Source organism: Catharus ustulatus, chromosome 6 (genome assembly GCF_009819885.2).
Source record: "Catharus ustulatus isolate bCatUst1 chromosome 6, bCatUst1.pri.v2, whole genome shotgun sequence".
NCBI lineage: Eukaryota > Metazoa > Chordata > Aves > Passeriformes > Turdidae > Catharus > Catharus ustulatus.
This window is the reverse complement of record NC_046226.1, coordinates 18,547,102-18,563,697: the sequence shown is the minus strand read 5'-3', so window position 1 is coordinate 18,563,697 and position 16,596 is coordinate 18,547,102. Positions and strand designations below refer to the sequence as shown.

The 16,596-nt window shown below is 40.4% G+C and overlaps 2 protein-coding genes across 5 annotated transcripts in view; one reads left to right on the top strand and one right to left on the bottom strand.

The window, feature by feature from the left end:
- GALC (galactosylceramidase) overlaps positions 1-6,266 on the bottom strand; it is a 32,050-nt gene extending 25,784 nt beyond the window's left edge. For all 3 annotated transcript variants that reach the window (XM_033062362.1, XM_033062361.2, XM_033062363.2), the window contains exons 1-4: positions 6,022-6,266; positions 5,078-5,146; positions 3,141-3,204; positions 1,122-1,235 (exon numbers count right to left, since the gene is read on the bottom strand). In XM_033062362.1, the coding sequence (XP_032918253.1) occupies positions 1,122-1,235; positions 3,141-3,204; positions 5,078-5,146; positions 6,022-6,189 (415 nt within the window). In that variant the 5' untranslated portion in view covers positions 6,190-6,266. The remainder of the gene's footprint in view (positions 1-1,121; positions 1,236-3,140; positions 3,205-5,077; positions 5,147-6,021) is intronic.
- Positions 6,267-10,190: 3,924 nt separating this feature from the next.
- On the top strand, positions 10,191-15,999 carry GPR65 (G protein-coupled receptor 65). 2 transcript variants are annotated; one of them, XM_033062364.1, is made up of 3 exons: positions 10,201-10,240; positions 11,594-11,686; positions 14,548-15,999. In XM_033062364.1, exon 3 carries the CDS (start codon positions 14,668-14,670, stop codon positions 15,703-15,705), a length of 1,038 nt encoding a protein of 345 aa, XP_032918255.1. In that variant the 5' UTR covers positions 10,201-10,240; positions 11,594-11,686; positions 14,548-14,667; the 3' UTR covers positions 15,706-15,999. The 2 variants fall into 2 exon arrangements, with proteins under 2 accessions (XP_032918256.1, XP_032918255.1); XM_033062365.1 differs by lacking the exon at positions 11,594-11,686 and having other exon boundaries at positions 10,191-10,240.
- Positions 16,000-16,596: the final 597 nt, after the last annotated feature.

Genomic DNA, 16,596 nt, shown 5'->3' with positions numbered 1-16,596 from the left:
ATTTGTTACTAGAGAACATATAATCTGTCAGTTTTATGGTACTAGTGCTAACAGGTTTAAAAATCCAAAGATTTAAGGATAAAAATTTACAAAGCTAAAGACAAAGGGTCAATACAGAAAATGAAAAATTGTTTATCTCCTGAACATGAATTTCAGAAGACATGATGATCTGATCATAACAAAGAAAGGAGGATTAGGAACATGAAAAAGCATTTCCAAGTCTCAGCTGTTCACTGGATCTTGTAGTAAGCAAAAAAACCCAAATTCATCTAACCAGATGCTGCTAAGTGTCCAGCCAACTTGTATAAGATGCCATAGGCTAATTTAGAAGTAAACCCTCCTTCCTTTGTTGAGAGCTTGATGAGAGGGAAGAGGGATATTATTAATAATTACAATTAGTCATAAATAGTAGGCTCAACAGAACCTGACTGGCAAATCCTGCAGCAAGCCTTGCTTCATGGCTGGATATGGTAAAGCCCCCTGGAAGTGGGGGGAATTAGACAGCTTTTAACCGACGTATTTCTCACCTTGTTTTGTGTGAAATATATTTTGTACTTCCAAAATACAAAAATATAACCTAGGATCCCGCACTTGTATTGTCACAGTATACACACAACTCAGGATCAAAACAGGAAGAAACAACTACACATGTAGGACAAATCTGAAGGCCACAATCACTACAGTGAAGAAGGGGTATGTGATTGATTTGTAATAAGAGCATTTAATCAAATGCAGTGTGTGTGTGTAAGATTTACATATTTATACTGGCAGTAACTTTACTTTATCACTCCCAATTTTTTTTTTTACACAGTTATTCAGAAATTCATCTCTCATGATAAATCAATCACATTCATTTCTGCAATATACTAAAACAAGCAGTTACTCAATACAAGAAAATTATTAGAGATTTGTTATATTATGCTTCTTGTCAGGACGTTGTGCTACTGTAACAAGGTAAAACACAGAAAGCATCAAGACAAGCTTAACAAATATTAGAGATTCTACTTCATCTACTGCAACATCAAAACAACTCCCCTTTAAAATGTTAATTAAGGGTCAGATAGGTAATTTGGTCAGGGGAATAAAAAGGCATTTAAATCTAAAAGCTCAAAGCAATTTACCAATCAGTTTAATCTTGGGGTTCCTCTTTTTAGCTTCTTTCATCAGCCACCATTCATAGCCCCGGAAGTAGTTCTCATCATTTTCATAGTGCATATGGGAGGGTTCAGTACCATCTAGGAAGGAAAGAGACAGGTAGCTCACAATTATCTTCTGTGTCATAAGCTGTTACACATCATAAAGTTTACTGCATTGCTCATTAACATAGTATGCAAGCACATATCTCCAACATGGTTCACAAGTTCCTTGCTATGTATTTCAAAGCCAAAGGAATAGTGGGAGGTAAATGTAAGATATGCTACCCTTCGTTCTTAGTGTATTAACTTAGCATAATTTTAATATTTTTATTTTGAAGGAGTTTTGCCTGCTTTTAATATCAGTTGTGGTTAATTATTAGGCATTTTCTATCCCTAGCTATGATAACACTAAATCTCTATTTGCTATTGTCTCATATCTAGGAATGTTACAGCATTAAGATTGAGAGGAACAAAAATCATTACACAAGCAAATTATCTCTAAACCAAAAAACAAACAAAAGGCTACAGTTTGTTCCTTCTGCACAAGGCAAGTCCAGGGAGAGGAAAGAAAGGAACGACCATGAATTTTTTCAATTACAGGAAAGAGGCTGTGGAATTTTTTATTTTTACAGTAAAACATCTACTTTATAACTTTCACAGTGTTCTGTGACTGCTGCAAAAGTTTTTGGAATTGAATGCTATGTGCTGAATTTCCTCAGGCAAAGGTAAACAAAATAGAAAGGTGCAAAAGAATCAGTGTTGCATGGGAAATCCTTACACATAAAAGTCAAGTAATAACTTGTGTACATGACTGCAACAATTATGCAACTGATGTTAAATTGCATGCAGAGACTTCTTCTAATGAGACTCTGTTTTAAATGAAACCTGCTGAAACAGTACATTTCATCACAGAAAATAGGATTGATTTTTTTACCTTACTAACACTTGGTTATATGCAAGTTTGTCAGGGACATAGAACAAATAGATTCCAAATTTAGGCTTCATATTCACATTTCAAATGAACTCCTGATCACACCTCTGAAGACAGAAGAAGAGCTGCAGTCTAGTACATTGAGATATGTGCATCTTATTGTTCTCCTTTCCAAAACTGGAAATCCTCACACAAGTATGTGACATTCTCCTTAGCCAGCAGTAAGAGTGTTTGAAGAGGTCTGTGCATGCCTGAAAACAATTCCATTCCCCCCATCAAGCTCTTAAACCACAGAACTTTTCAGCATGTTAATTTTTGTGAAATAAACACAAGAATGAAAAACAGTATTGAATTATAAAAAACACAGACATTATGGAGGGAAAAAAAGTACATATATACAAATACATATACAAGTATATATATACAAATGTGTATATACATATATAACACCACAAAACCAGATTCCATGCTTTATATTTATTAACTGTGTCTAGTTTTAAGTCTATTCCTGATGTGGCCAGATTTGCTTTGAGAAAAATACAAAGATACAAGCTGCAGGCTCTGCTTCTCAGTTTTTGGTCACACCAGTTACTACATAGTTCCTGTACGTCAATGTAGTAGGTAGGCTAGGCAAATTACAACAAGATATTTTCATTTGCAACTCTTCCCAGGAAAAAAAAAAGTACTGACTACTGCCAGCCAATGCCACTCCAGTGAAACACTGCAACTAATTAAACCAAAGAAATGTAACTGCTTCTGATCACATGCCTTTGCATTTCATGCTTTTAAGACATAAACTAGCTGGTATTGCAAAACTCATGTGTGAGAAACACTCTGCAACTCAGAAACCTGTGATGGGGTGGGAAAACTCATTTGCTCTAGAATGCAACCTATCAACCATATGATAGTGAGGACTGCTTCCAGAATGTTGGTCTAAGTCTCTTTTGTACAAGCCATCATGGTTTATTGCAACTCAGTTCAGCTACCTCCATGCCTCAGCTCCCTGTGCAGAACACGCTACTTATAGCACCACTGAAACCAAAAGTTAAATGCTGCTCATGCAAAATCCATACCTGTTGACTGTGCATCACCTCCAATCTCTACCTTGAGCATATGTAAAGAAGCACCAAAATTTGGCTGTGGAAAAAGAGACAGAAAAACAGACAGAATCCTGCTGTTAACAAGAAGAATGAGGTAAGTGTGCAATTTTGAGCATGCTGAAAATGCAATTTTTTTACTTTTTTAAACACCCATTATAAATGCAATCAGAGATTATATAAATTTCTGCTTTTCAAAAGAAAATTCACCAGGATACACTGATCTTTAAACAGTTTCAGTGACTCTGGCACCATCAACAACCTTTCTCCACAACCATGCAGATTTTAAACAGGTTATGCTCAAGGAAATACTAAAGCACTATCAAAGCAGAACACAGAACATATGAGGAACACAGCAGTCTTTTAATGTGATTAGAAGTCAAACTTGTTTTCTTTTAAAATCAAATTATTGAAGTCAGTATCTTTTATTCTTTTTTGTAAAGTGCTATCCCATTTATGTGAAAAAGCATACATGCAGGTGAGGAATAATCTGGAAACCACAGAATATTGGCAAGAGAGGAAAAAACTCACCCACACTGGAAAACAACTGGCTAATTCACTATCCCCCCCTCCCTGGCATCTGACTGGTGGCCAAATATAAAATTCAAGCTCATACAGCTGATTCTACCACCAATATGTTCTTCCAGCCATTAGAGGCTTAAGAGTTGCTCAAGCCAGAAGTTACAATTAGTCATTATTTTAATAACCACTAATAAGCTGGCCTCCTCCATGGAATGACCCAAGTATAATTTTGGTATCCAAAAAAATGTTTTAAGACATAAGAATACAATTTGATTTTTTAAAAATGCTGCATAGATGGTATCTCTTTTGGCTTAAAAGTCTGGATTTTTTGTTTAACAGTCAAGTAAGTATTTCCAATTTTTACCATTTCTCTTTTTGACATTTTTTGTTTTAAATTTGTTACACATTTGTTCTCCCGTTTCCATCATGAAAGTTGACTAACACTAAAAGACAAAAAGAAAGAGGCAAGGTACACTCCAGACATAATAGTTTAAGAGGTTTCGGTAAAAGAGCACGCCAAAATTTCTTTGAAAATCATGATCTCTCTATATTTTCTTTTACCACATGCCTAATCAGAACATTCATATTGGTAACACACAGTTTTAGTCTCAAAAAACACACCACTTTTGATTCCCCAGGCACATATTACGCCTTACCCTACCCTTGAAAATTAATTCTTAAACTGCATGGTAAATTATTCCCCTCCAGCCATCTGGATTGCATTACTTGAAAGTGACATGACATCCTCTTCCAGCACAGTAATTTACAGTGCCAAAAGCAAAACAAGCTATTAATGTCCAGTGCAATAATCTTACCATATATCAAGTTGGGTAACTCCACGGGTTACACTTGCTAACACACCTTACAAACCAATGAACTTCCTACACCTTCTAGAGTCACTGCAGTTGTACTTGAGACTAGTTTGGAATAGATATGCTGTTACAAACCAGCAGTCTGCACAGTCATTTTTATGCTATGTTAACCTATCTGTACTCCAAAAAAAATCCACACTTTAAGACCCCCTTGCTTCAATCACTATGAACAGCCAAACCCCCCATTTTAGCCACAGAAACAACTTATCATTTGGCCCACACGGATGATCAAATATATAGTTAAACATTTTCGAAAACATATTTTCAGAACACATTGTGAAAACACAAAAGGAATTTTCACAATAATATGAAGAAACAGTCTCCTAAACAAAATCCTGAACAAAAACAACACCTAAAATTTTAGGTTTTGATAACAATCAACATTAAAATAGGTGCTTTACACAATGTGATTTTGTCTAATTTCAAGCAGCATTGAATATAGTATAGGAGTTCCAATATCACACAGTAGGAAACTCTGCATGAAATTAAATGTTATTTTAGCAGTGAAACCAACTTCACCTTGAACAGGTAATCTAAAATTTGGGACCGATAAGGTTCTTGGTAGTTCACCAGGAGTCTAGATGTGGCCTAAAATGGAAAGAAAATGTGAGAATGTGAAAACACACTTTCAAACGTTTAACTACATCCCAGCTTTTTGCTCTATGCCTTTCACAGAGCGAACAAACTTACAAAAATAATTATAGCACCAAGAACTCAGCTAAGTGCCTACATAACTTGTTTCTAAACCTTCAGCTGTGCATTTCTGGTTTCACAGGTTGCAAAACTGCCTTGTACTCCAGTTACCTGGAACTTACTGCAAACAGAGTCCAGAGAACAGAGAAACAAAGAGATCACACGGCTTTATGACAAGCAAAAGGCAGCTCCCTCCCAGCAGCATTGCTCCTGCTCCACTCAGCTCTCCCTGCTTTGGCCCACTTATGCCAAAGCAAGGGGAGCTCACAGGACACACAGGCAAGAGACCAAAGAAAGCATCTCCACAGGCCGAATAGGGGATAAAAGCTCCAGGCATCGCACGGCTCTCCTGCCTGGACCACACGAAAGACGACGAGCGGCTGTGGCTCGTCCAGCATTTCAAAACGCAGGGACTACTAAAATCCTCTACGTAATAGCCCACCCTCGCTTAGCTCTCCCCCACCAGCACCCAGGACAGGGCTAGCACTGGGCACCCCGAAAAGCCACAGCGCAGGGGGCCGGAGCGCTAGCGCCAAGCGGAGCCCGGCCCCGCCGGCCCCGCCGCCGGAGCCCGCCCGCACCGCTCCCTCAGCGCCCCCGGTCCCCCGCTCCGAGCCCCGCCACTCCTCGGGGTACCCCCACACCCCGCCACTCCTCGGGGCTCCCTTCCGCGACAGCCCGGCCCAGGCCCCGCCGAAGGCACCACACGCTCCCACTGACGGGATGCCCAGCCCAGGTGTCTCTGGCCGCGCCGAGGAGAAGCCGCTCACCCCGCCGCCGCTGACAGCCCCGATCCCGTCGAACTCCCTGCCCAGCCCGTTGGAATCGTCCAGCACGTAGGTGGCCGCCAAGAGCGGAGCGGCACCGACGCTGGGGGGCCCCGGGCCGCAGCTACAGGCCAGCAGGATGGTGCCCCAGAGCAGAGCCGCGCAGCCCATCCCGATCCCCGTTCCGATCCCGGTGCCCGTGCCCGTCCAGCTCCGCTCCCCGAGCGCCTCCGCAGCGCCCGGCAACGCGCGGCACGTGACCGCCCGCCGCCAGCCCCGGGGCGGGGCGGCAGCGCCGGGCGCCGCCATCCTGCTCGAGGGAAAGGAGGCGGGAAGGCGGCTCATCCTTCACGGGCAGCCCCGCCCGGCTGGAGCAACAGCTGCCATGTTTAGAAAGGGCACGGCAGGCGGGTAGGCGCGTGCCGCCATGCTGGAGATGGGCATTGAGCGGAGAGTGAAGCCACTGCGGGGCCATGCTGCGTGTGAGGCCAGGCGGGGTTTGTGTGGGAGTGCGGCATCAGTGGCGTTCAGTGCAGTGCGAGCAGTCGCGCGTTGGGGTCGAGTCAAGCTGATTGTCTATTTCAGGGACTCTGACTCTCCTTTTTGGGGCCTGTGGCAAGGCACGATACTTGTCCTTCATTTCCAGGCCCCCGCAGCACCTCGCAGCCAGTTTCCTGGCTTTGCGCCGCTCTCGGGGTGCTGCCACTGAAGAGTCGCAGGGAGCGGCGCTTTGAAGGAGCTTTTCCAGCGCGCCGCCAGAGCGATCTTTGGTCCCGCAGGGGCAGGCGCTGGGAGCGGCCCGGGCCCCGCGCCAGCCCCGCACAGGTTCTGGCAGCCCCGCGCCCTTCCCGGGGAATCCCAGCTGGATCCGCAGCTGCGTCAGCAGAGGGGGCTGCTGAAAAAGGGGTTTAAATTATGATGGGCTGAACGGGCCTGTTTCCGCCGTCAGGGGTGCGCTGTAGGGCAGCCGCATCAAAATGAGAGCAGCCGAGGTGGTGCTGAGCCGCACGCCAGAAATTTCCGTGAGGATTGCCGGGGTGTTCCCTCACTCTCCAGCTCATGCTCGGAGGAAAAGGAACCCGGAGATCGGCGATCAGCTTGATTATCCTGTAAAGATTCGTAATGGGGAAGTGGCTTGTGTGTTGTCCTCAGTATTTCATAGTGATGCTTCACATGCCTAAAGGAGGAATGAGCCATAGGGAGATGCAGTGGCTAAAGTCCTGCGTTGTGAAAGAGCTGTGGGAAAAGCCCCGGTTTTGCACGTTTCCAACCATAAAGAATGCTGTTATTCGAGCCTCGGTCACTCTCATTGTCATTGTTTCTCTGCCACTGTCATTGAGGGATCTAATGTCTCAGTGATGACATTACCTGACTGACGTTTCCTGTTTAGTTCTTTTTAAATAACAATACCAAGCACTCACAAAACATTTTGCGCTTTACAGCAATATCAAGTATTAACTAATGAACCTGCTCACACCCAAATGAGCTATATGATACCATTATTATATGCAGACAGTCAGAGTGACTTCCTCAGGGCTACTGTGAGTCAGTGCCAGAGGCAGCATTGTGCTCCTGGTCCTATTTCACATTAATTGCAGAAGACTGTACAGCTTTGCACACCTGGAAGGTTTGCAAAACCATTATGAATTATTAATCGGTTCATTTTGATGGTTTCATTGATTGTTTATCAATTTATTTCATGTAAAAGGCTTCAGCTGTGAAATTCAGTCTCTTATTCAGTCATGAGATCCTAAAATTGTCAAAACTTTTATTTGCAATCCTGTGATGTGCTGAGTTCCCACCCTTTTCAATTTGCACAGAAAAACATTCTCAAAATCTGTTTTGGTGGAAGGAAAAGGATATTTTGGTGTGACTGTCAATTTTCATTCTGCATCTTGACCTTGCGTTGAACCATTTTTTTCTTTACACTGAAAGGAATGAGAAGGAGGTGTCTTTGCAAACAAACTGTGGACCTGATGGTAGATAAGGTCAGATATGGAGAAGTGAAAGAAGCAGGGGGGAAAACCATAAATTCCACAGCAATTCCACTAATTGACACAGGCTGTTACTTAAGACTGTACTACATGTCTGGATTTAGAGAAAAAGAACAGAGACACAAGGAAAAAGAAAAACGGGGTGGGAGGGGTGCTATATACATTAGAAGGGGGTGTTGGGCATTTCAGTGAGTCTGTACCTCTCAAGCACCTCAGCCAACAGGGAGAGAGGGAAATGTGTCCGGGAAATCAGGATGAAAAGGAGGACGCATGCTCTAAAAATTTTGAGAGACATGTGGGTCATGACCTCTCCCTGTATGTGAGTAATGTTACAGGACTCCTCTGTCTCCTCTTTGGGCATAAACCTCCGGTGTTTGTGGATTAATTTTCCTGACAACACCTTTGTTCATTGATCCTTTGTAAACCCAAATTTAACCAATAAATTTATTAAAGACTTACTCATTGCTTCTTTTCTAGATAAGATCATTTTCCACTGTTAATGCTTTTTTGTTTCAAGGTTGGCGATTTTTTCTCTCAGCAAACACTAATAGTAACACTTGTTGTTCATGTATGGCTGACCTGAGATACTGTCTATGTCCAGATCTTACAAAAACCCTGGAAAATTGTGCTGCTTACATCAGAAATTAAATTTTTGCATGTGGTCACAATGAAGTATTTGTTTTAACATACAGCTTTACTTCCAGAATGCATAAGAAGACATCATCTCCTCTCTTGCTTCCATTATCTTTCAATTCTGCTGTCGTCACAGCAAAGAGCTTTACAAATGTTTCAGCTATGTTTCTGTATTTCTAATAATGATTAGAACTGGTTTTTATTTAGCAAAGTATAGGAATGCTCAGCAAAACTCCAGAACCAGCATATTGGACACCTAGTAGGTACTATGTTAGGAAAAGGCACATGGAAGGTGATGAAACATGTCTTTGTCTGATGACTTTTCTCTTAGTGAAAATGAAGGTGTTATTGAAATTAATTTTAAAAATTTATCTAAGCAAGTGGTCTTCCATTCACCAAACAGGAAGGGGCTATTATAACAGCTTGAGAATGGCCACTAGTATTTGATAGCTCAGGCTTCATGAAACAATCAGATCAGTAAAAAACTGGGTGAAAAAGTCACACTGACTGAAAAAAGAGGAACCAAATCTCTCTATATAGTGGATAAATATTGTAGAGCTGCCTGGTATTCTCAAGGAAGTCAGTATGCCCCTATTTTAGAACTTTTCAATTTTTTCTCTTTCATTTCTCCTTAGCATCTGAATCATCAAACCAGACAGTTTTGGTATTACCCAATGGATGGGCATTTCAAGTGAAATTGTGTGTACCCACTTTCTGAAAGCAGAATTGTTCCAAACAGAATTTAAGGAAAAATACACACAATAAATTACCCTGATCACAGAGGGGGAAGAGAACTATGCTCATGTAACAGTTTTCCTTCACTCTAATTGAACAGAATTATCTGTTAGAAGAATCACTCCTCTGAAAACTGCATCCAATCTCAGACTTAGTTTATGTAAAAATATAGAAATATGTAACCTGTCACAGTGCATAAAATGCTGTTATCCTTTGTTAGCTAGAACTATTCATTAACTTCTTATAAATTCTGAAAATGCTGAATTATTTTTCCACAGACACCTAAAGTCATTGTAAAACATTTTTGAACTCCTCTCAGGTGGATTCTTATTTGATTCTGTGATCAATTTGTAGGGAAAAGCAGGTGAGGTCCTTCAGTCAATAAAAAACATACACATTTTGAACTTACACAAATAAACACAAATGAAACAATGCATTTTGTTTCTGTGGATTGATTTCTCTGCAGAATGTGATGTCTCCTAGATAAGGGGTGTAAAATACACTACGCTCATATAATTTTAAGTTAAACTTTTATAATGTCTCAAAAAATACTCCTGTATGTACTGAGGTTGCTTCCATCCTTTGTTCATCATCTTTTTTTTTCTCATGGATAAGCTTAGATTAACAAGGAATTGGGAACAGAAAAAAAAAAAATAAAATAAAAAATAAAAGAAAAAAAAAAAAAGGAAGCAAAACCAAAGAGCTATGTTAACTGATTAACTGCTGTCTGTTTATCTAAGATCAGCTTCCTGTCTCTGTATCACATCAAGCAGAAGCAGGCGCTTTTCTTAGCAGCAGATACGGGTTACACTGCCCCTGGCATAACTGCAACCACTGCACGGGGACACGTGGCTGCCAAGGTAAGTGCTCAGGATTCCAGGAGCCAGGGACACAACTCCATTCTGGGAACAGGCTTCAACCTAGCTCTCCCTAATGGGATGCTGGCATCATACATCTAAAAGAAGGGGGCTGGAAAAGATTGCTTTGGGAGAAGGATTGTTTCAATCCCAGCACAACCAAAACGTTAGGCAAAAGACATCAGAAGATTGAATATATTGCACATCTTTCTGTAGGCATAGAGGAAAACATGATGCACTTAATGATACAGCAAAATAATACTTGTCTGCATGGCCTAGATTCTAAAAATCTTTTTTTTTTTCCTGTTCACTCACATTAAGTGAATGTTTATGCTCAGTGAAACAGTATGTAAAGTGTATTTTCAAGTTAAAAAGGTTGAGCTCTTTTAGGACTGTTTGAGTCTCTACAGAATCTCATGAAGACCTGTTGGTGAAATTTAATGTTGCATGAGGAAAAATGCTGTTGATTTTAAGCAAAAAAAGCTGTGCTTCTGAAAGGTGTATTTCAACTCTCCTAAACTGTGAAGTTTTTCAGAATTGAATTTTGAGATATGCTTGTTAGGTAAAAATAATTAGCTATGGAACATCCCCTGTACTTGAAAAACTCAGCTTGGCAATAGAACTTATTGTGAGAATATTAAGCGATCTACCTTGTTGGAATTGCTTAAAGAGAAAAAGAAAAACAATCTGTCATTCCATCTTATGATTGATATACAGTATCACCAGTACAGCAGCTACTGCACTAGCTCACAGACCATTGTTTCTTTCTTCCCTTACAAAGTTTTTTACAGGTAGGAGTATGGAATATTATTTATGTATTTATGCTTATCAAAATTTGACATTGTACTTTGGGACTTTCAAAATGTCATAAATGGAGGTTCCCCATAAAGCTCTCAATGAACCTGAAGAAGATGCTGTAGAAATGTATTGGTACAAATGCAGTGTATAATGACTACTTTTCTCTAGAAAAATCTCATAAGGTTCCTTTCCTCAAAGGCTTGTTTGCATACAGTACTTGAAGCGTAACATTTGCTCGTTCATTTCTCTAAATTTTATGTCTTACTGACTCTTCAGAATTCTTTTACAGTGGGTTTTCTGTAGCAAAATGACAGAGGCAGGAACTATGATAATAATTGAATAATATGTCTAAAAGAAAAAATTTCTGTTAAGAATTTTTCTTATTTGAAACATCTGATAACAAAACTAGTCTATAAAATAAGTCACAAGAGTGTAGAATTAGTCACAGTAAGTATGGTCCATGAAAGCCAAATCATTAGACCATATCATTAAACCAAAATTCTTTGATGGTTAAAAAAAATATATAATTGGGGAAAATTATCAAATATTGTTTTTTAGGATAGCTGTAAGCCAATACCGTCCTCCTAGGCAAAATCAGGTATGCTCAGTAGCAGAGAGAAAATCTGCGAATGCTTCAGATCATGCATTCAGGTAAGAAAAATCATCTTGCATTACAAAGTCCTAATTATCAGAAAAACATCTTAGCAAGAAAGTGTGATATGACTACTTCCTCTGAAATAAGGCCCCAAGCAATTTGAGTGAAATGTGTTGTAATCAGGGCAAAGTGGTGCTCTCTGCTTTTATATTTCTGTGCAAGAAACTGCGGCATGCATCGTGGTAAGCTTCATTTTGCTGGCTCTTTGACACACTTAAGTATAGGTCATCAATAACGTGCCAGAATGACACACTTCTCATTATTACCATCACTGAAAGTATGTCCTCATGTAAATACCATCAATCTGTCACCAAATTTGGGACATGGATTATGTGGGCAATGCTACACAGCCTCCAGGGCTGTGTTTGTAGGAACTAGTTAACATTAGAAGAAAATAACTCAATGGGGTGCAGTGAATTGTGAATATGAAGAAGAAAAAACTTTCTGAGATGACGATTTTTATGTGGTTTCAACTCACTTCTTTGAATTTCATTTTTAGTGTCCCAGCCTGCCATTAGCCAATTACACCTTCAGATATTAGTTCCTTAAGGCGGATGGCAGAAGAGCAAAGCAAAGCTTGCCCCAAAATACATGTGGTTTATTCAGATAAGAGCAATATAAGTGGTTTATAATACAAGTGGTTTACCTTATGATCAGTAAGATCAAGAGAGCAAAACTCTTAGAAACTAGAAACAATGAGCTAAAATGAAAAACCTGAAAAAAACCCCAGGTGGTATGAGGAAATTGGCATGTTGGTCTAAAAGTAGATACAAAAAAAGCTGTTGAGAGTAATGAGAGAAGTAGAGAGCTTATAAGGATAGTGACTCTGTAATACAACAAGTTAACTTACAAAAGAGAGAGTTTATGGGGGAGGGAGAAGGAATTCCAGTTTCTCAGTCACGAGATGAGGAAACACTGCCTCATACACTTGCTGCATTACACACATGCTTCTGAAAGGGCATGTTTCCCTTTTAGACATGAAGAGACCTGTCATAGGAAAAGAGATGCTAAAGTGTGATTAGGAGAAGAGGTAGGTATTTTATCTTTGATTCATCTGGTTTGTCTGCATACATTTGATTTCTTTTTGGTGAGAAGTGGGTCACAAAACCCTGGGATCCAATTTCTAGAGCTAGATTTTTATTTTGTCATACTTATCTACACATCAAGGCTTACAATGCCCTATTTACTGTGTGGTTTTATGAAACCAAGCTGAAATGCAGACATCTTATGTTTATCTTCAATATAGACACTGCTTTTTTTAAAAATAGTCATCATGTTGATAAAGTTCCTCAATGGACCAAATTGGCAAGTCCTTCTTGAAAATTTTCCTTGGTTTTCAAGCTTGTGAATGAGTTTAGCTCTAGCTGATGAGTTAAGCAACTTGATCAAATAGGGCAGTGGCAGATAAAATTGAATATGTGCTTTCTGGATAATTTTGTCATTGCTCCTTTTTTATTAATAATAATAATGAAAGGAGCCTTTTTTTTGTGGACAAGAGATCCATATAATAACCTCTCAGGACAGGCAATAAACCTGTTTGAGTTTTTCTGATAAACCCACAAACATCAAACCTGCAAAAGGCTGAATTTTTATTACCACATGGGAAAGTTTCTGCACACAAGATGTAGTTTTTCCCCATGGGAACAGTTGCAGACATGCTATCTTGCAACCTACTCATTCTTCTGTTGCAGTCCAGGCTCAAAGCACAGATGAGCTATCACAGCAGTCTCTCAAGCAGATAGTTTATTTGGCAGTATAACTGAACTGCAACCAATATTTTCCATTCTTGTATTTCCTGAGTGTACCTATTAGTTCCCTAGAGAAGGGAACTGCTGAGTGTCAGAGCTGTGATACGAGTGCCAGCTGTCTCACAATCACACTTACACATCCTTTCTTACTGAAAGGTCAGCTCTTCTACAGGTTTCTAAGGCTCACACACGCAACTCCTGCAGTCCCACTGCTTTAGTCAGAGCTGCCCTTTTACTGATATTTTTATGTTGAAGCTGTTGATAACCACAGTCCCGGAAGTGACTAAGAAAACTTAAATTGCTAATGGCTTAAAAGCTCATGTATCACAGCTGCAATTTTTAGAGGGAAGAAGTGCAAATGAAAAACTGTACTTGGTCTCCACCTCACATGTTTAAAGAGACACCCAGCAGATTGTCCTGTGCATGCAGGAACCCAATAGCCTGGCAGGTTACACACGAGATTTTCTGGTACATGCAGTAAGTCTTGCTGGAATGGCACAGTTAATGGCAAGTTTGTGTGGGATCACATACCAAGGAGGAGAGAGGAAGCAGGGATATATGAGGATGCGAACAAGACAAGAGTGATTTGCAATAGGGAAATATTCCAGACACATTTTCCTCTTCAGGAGCAGATCCCAACATACAGCTGTACCTGAATCCCTGTATTTCTATCCTTGTCCCTCCATTGCCTTAGAGGGTAGGAGGCTATTTGGGTTAAGAAATTTGCCGTATTCATGTTCCCAAAACAGTGCTTACCAGAATAATAGAAATAGAAAGTGCACATCTGTTATTTTATTTGTGGTCCACTTTCCAATCTCCTTTAACTCTCCCACAAGAGAGACCCAGGATTGTAGGACACCACCCACTCCTAGAAGAAGTGTCTCAACTACTCATCCTGCTTCTGCTGTAGAAGCTTGTATCTAACTGACCTTGAAAACCTTAGATTTTAGGTTCCTCCCCCTATGCATTCCTAACTCCGGGACCATTAATATCCTCTGATCTCCTACAGACAGTTTTTTTTCTTCTAAAAAAAAGGAAAATACACACACCAAGAATCCCATAAAAACAACAGAAATGTTATAGCTGACATTTTTCCTTTTTGGTAACAGAAGGCTGGAATCTTGTCAATCACGTCCTGAAGAACTAACAGATGACAACCCGTCAGACTACAACGGGGGTTTCATTGCACCCAGGCTGGAATTATCTCAGGGATACCACTGGAGTGGACAATGAACAACAGCACTGAGTGCCATGATGATCACACCCTGGATAAGTATTTGTTTCCATTTGTGTACAGCATTGTGATGATGATCAGTGTTCCCATCAACTGCATATCCCTCTATGCATCTTGCGTTCAGGTGAGGAAAAAGAACGAGTTAGCAGTCTACATCTTTAGCCTGTCCCTGGCTGACCTTTTGTACTCTTCGATTCTGCCTCTGTGGATTGATTATGCCTGGCATGGAGATGACTGGAGGTTCTCTGCCTTGCTTTGTCAGATTTTTGCCTTCCTTATGTATATGAATTTCTACACCAGCACTGCGTTCCTTGCTTGCATCTCTCTCAACAGGTACCTGGCATTAGTTCACCCCTTGAAGCTCCACTACTTGCGCACAAGAAAATTTTCAGTGATTGTCAGCATAATTGTTTGGCTTCTGGAAAGCATCTTTAATTTATTCATACTGGTGAAAAAAGAAGTATTCAGTGATCCTTGCAATTTCACTAATCATACATTATGCTATGATAACTACCCTCTGGAAAGGTGGCAGGCGAACATCAATTTATTCCGAATATGCTCAGGATACTTGGTCCCTTTGGTAACCATTTTGTTTTGCTACTATAAAATCTACCAAGTAGTGAGGTATAACCAAGCCACAATGGATGAAGAAAAGAAAAAAGTAAGGAAACTTATTCTGAACATCACAGTTAGTTTCATTGTTTGCTTCACTCCTTATCATGTTGTGTTGCTTATCCGCAGCATCAAAGAGCCTTCCACCTCCGATCCACATCTTCTCTTGCCACTGTATAAGGTTTACAGAATCACACAGGCCTTAACAAGTTTGAATTGCATTGCGGATCCTATTCTGTACTGCTTTGTGAGTGAAGCTGCACGAACAGAGGTAGTGAATTTGCTCAGGTGTTGCTTGTGCCTACAAAGGCGTGAGGAAGACCAAGGGAAAGAACGTGCTCTGTGCAGTTCTACTACAAAAAAGACTGCACTGATCACCTACAGAACTTCCTGTGAAACACAGAGTGTCAGAATTTCCTGAATGAGCAATGCAAATGAAAACTGGATAACCTAAAAGGAAAAGAAAGAAAAAATTCTTCTGCAGTCTGTACTTAGAAAATGCCCCAAAAGTCAGAGATACCAGTCTAAGCAAAACCAGTAGCTGGAGCCAATAAGAACTTACTGTAGGGTCAATGAAATCAATGGAGTATCAACACATCACACATGGTATATAAATCAGTGACAACAAACAAACGCACAATCAAGAAGGATGGCTGTGACATGCTGACAGAATTACTGAGGATCCCCCACAGAACTGTCTCCTGTTGCAGCTTGCTAGCCAGCCTGCTGCAGTGTACTAAGTGGTAAATTTCTCTGTAATTCCATGGTGTTTTTTATGCTGCTATGATGGTTCTTGTTTCATTAAAGAGTCAAATTCTTCCTTAGCTACCCCTGAGATCAGACACTTATTAAAATTGTTTGCCTCCTCTGTACGGGCACTTACCTGCCCTGAAGCTGTTTTTTTCCTTGAAAAATATATGTTCTATTGTATAACTGTATGCCATGCATTTTCATTACAATACCAGTACTGGGTTTCAGATGGTTGAAGATTCATTAATTCAAGTACCTGTAAAGAAGCAAATTCTAGCCACCAGTGTTTTAACTTGGATGAAACTTTTCCTGATACATTCAGGGAAAGAAGAGAAGGATAGAAAGGTGAGGTTTCACAACTCAGCGATGTAAAGGGCCAGCCTTTAGACTTGCTTGTTATGACTGAAATCTGGAGTGTGGTTCTGTTTTCAAACTCAGTGGAGTAAGGTTTGCATCCATTTACTTAACTACACATGGAGGCCTCAACCAAAGGTTACAGGGCTCTCAGTCTGCCAGTTTTAAAAAAATTAAACAAGCCAGCCAGCAATACTGGCAAACCAGC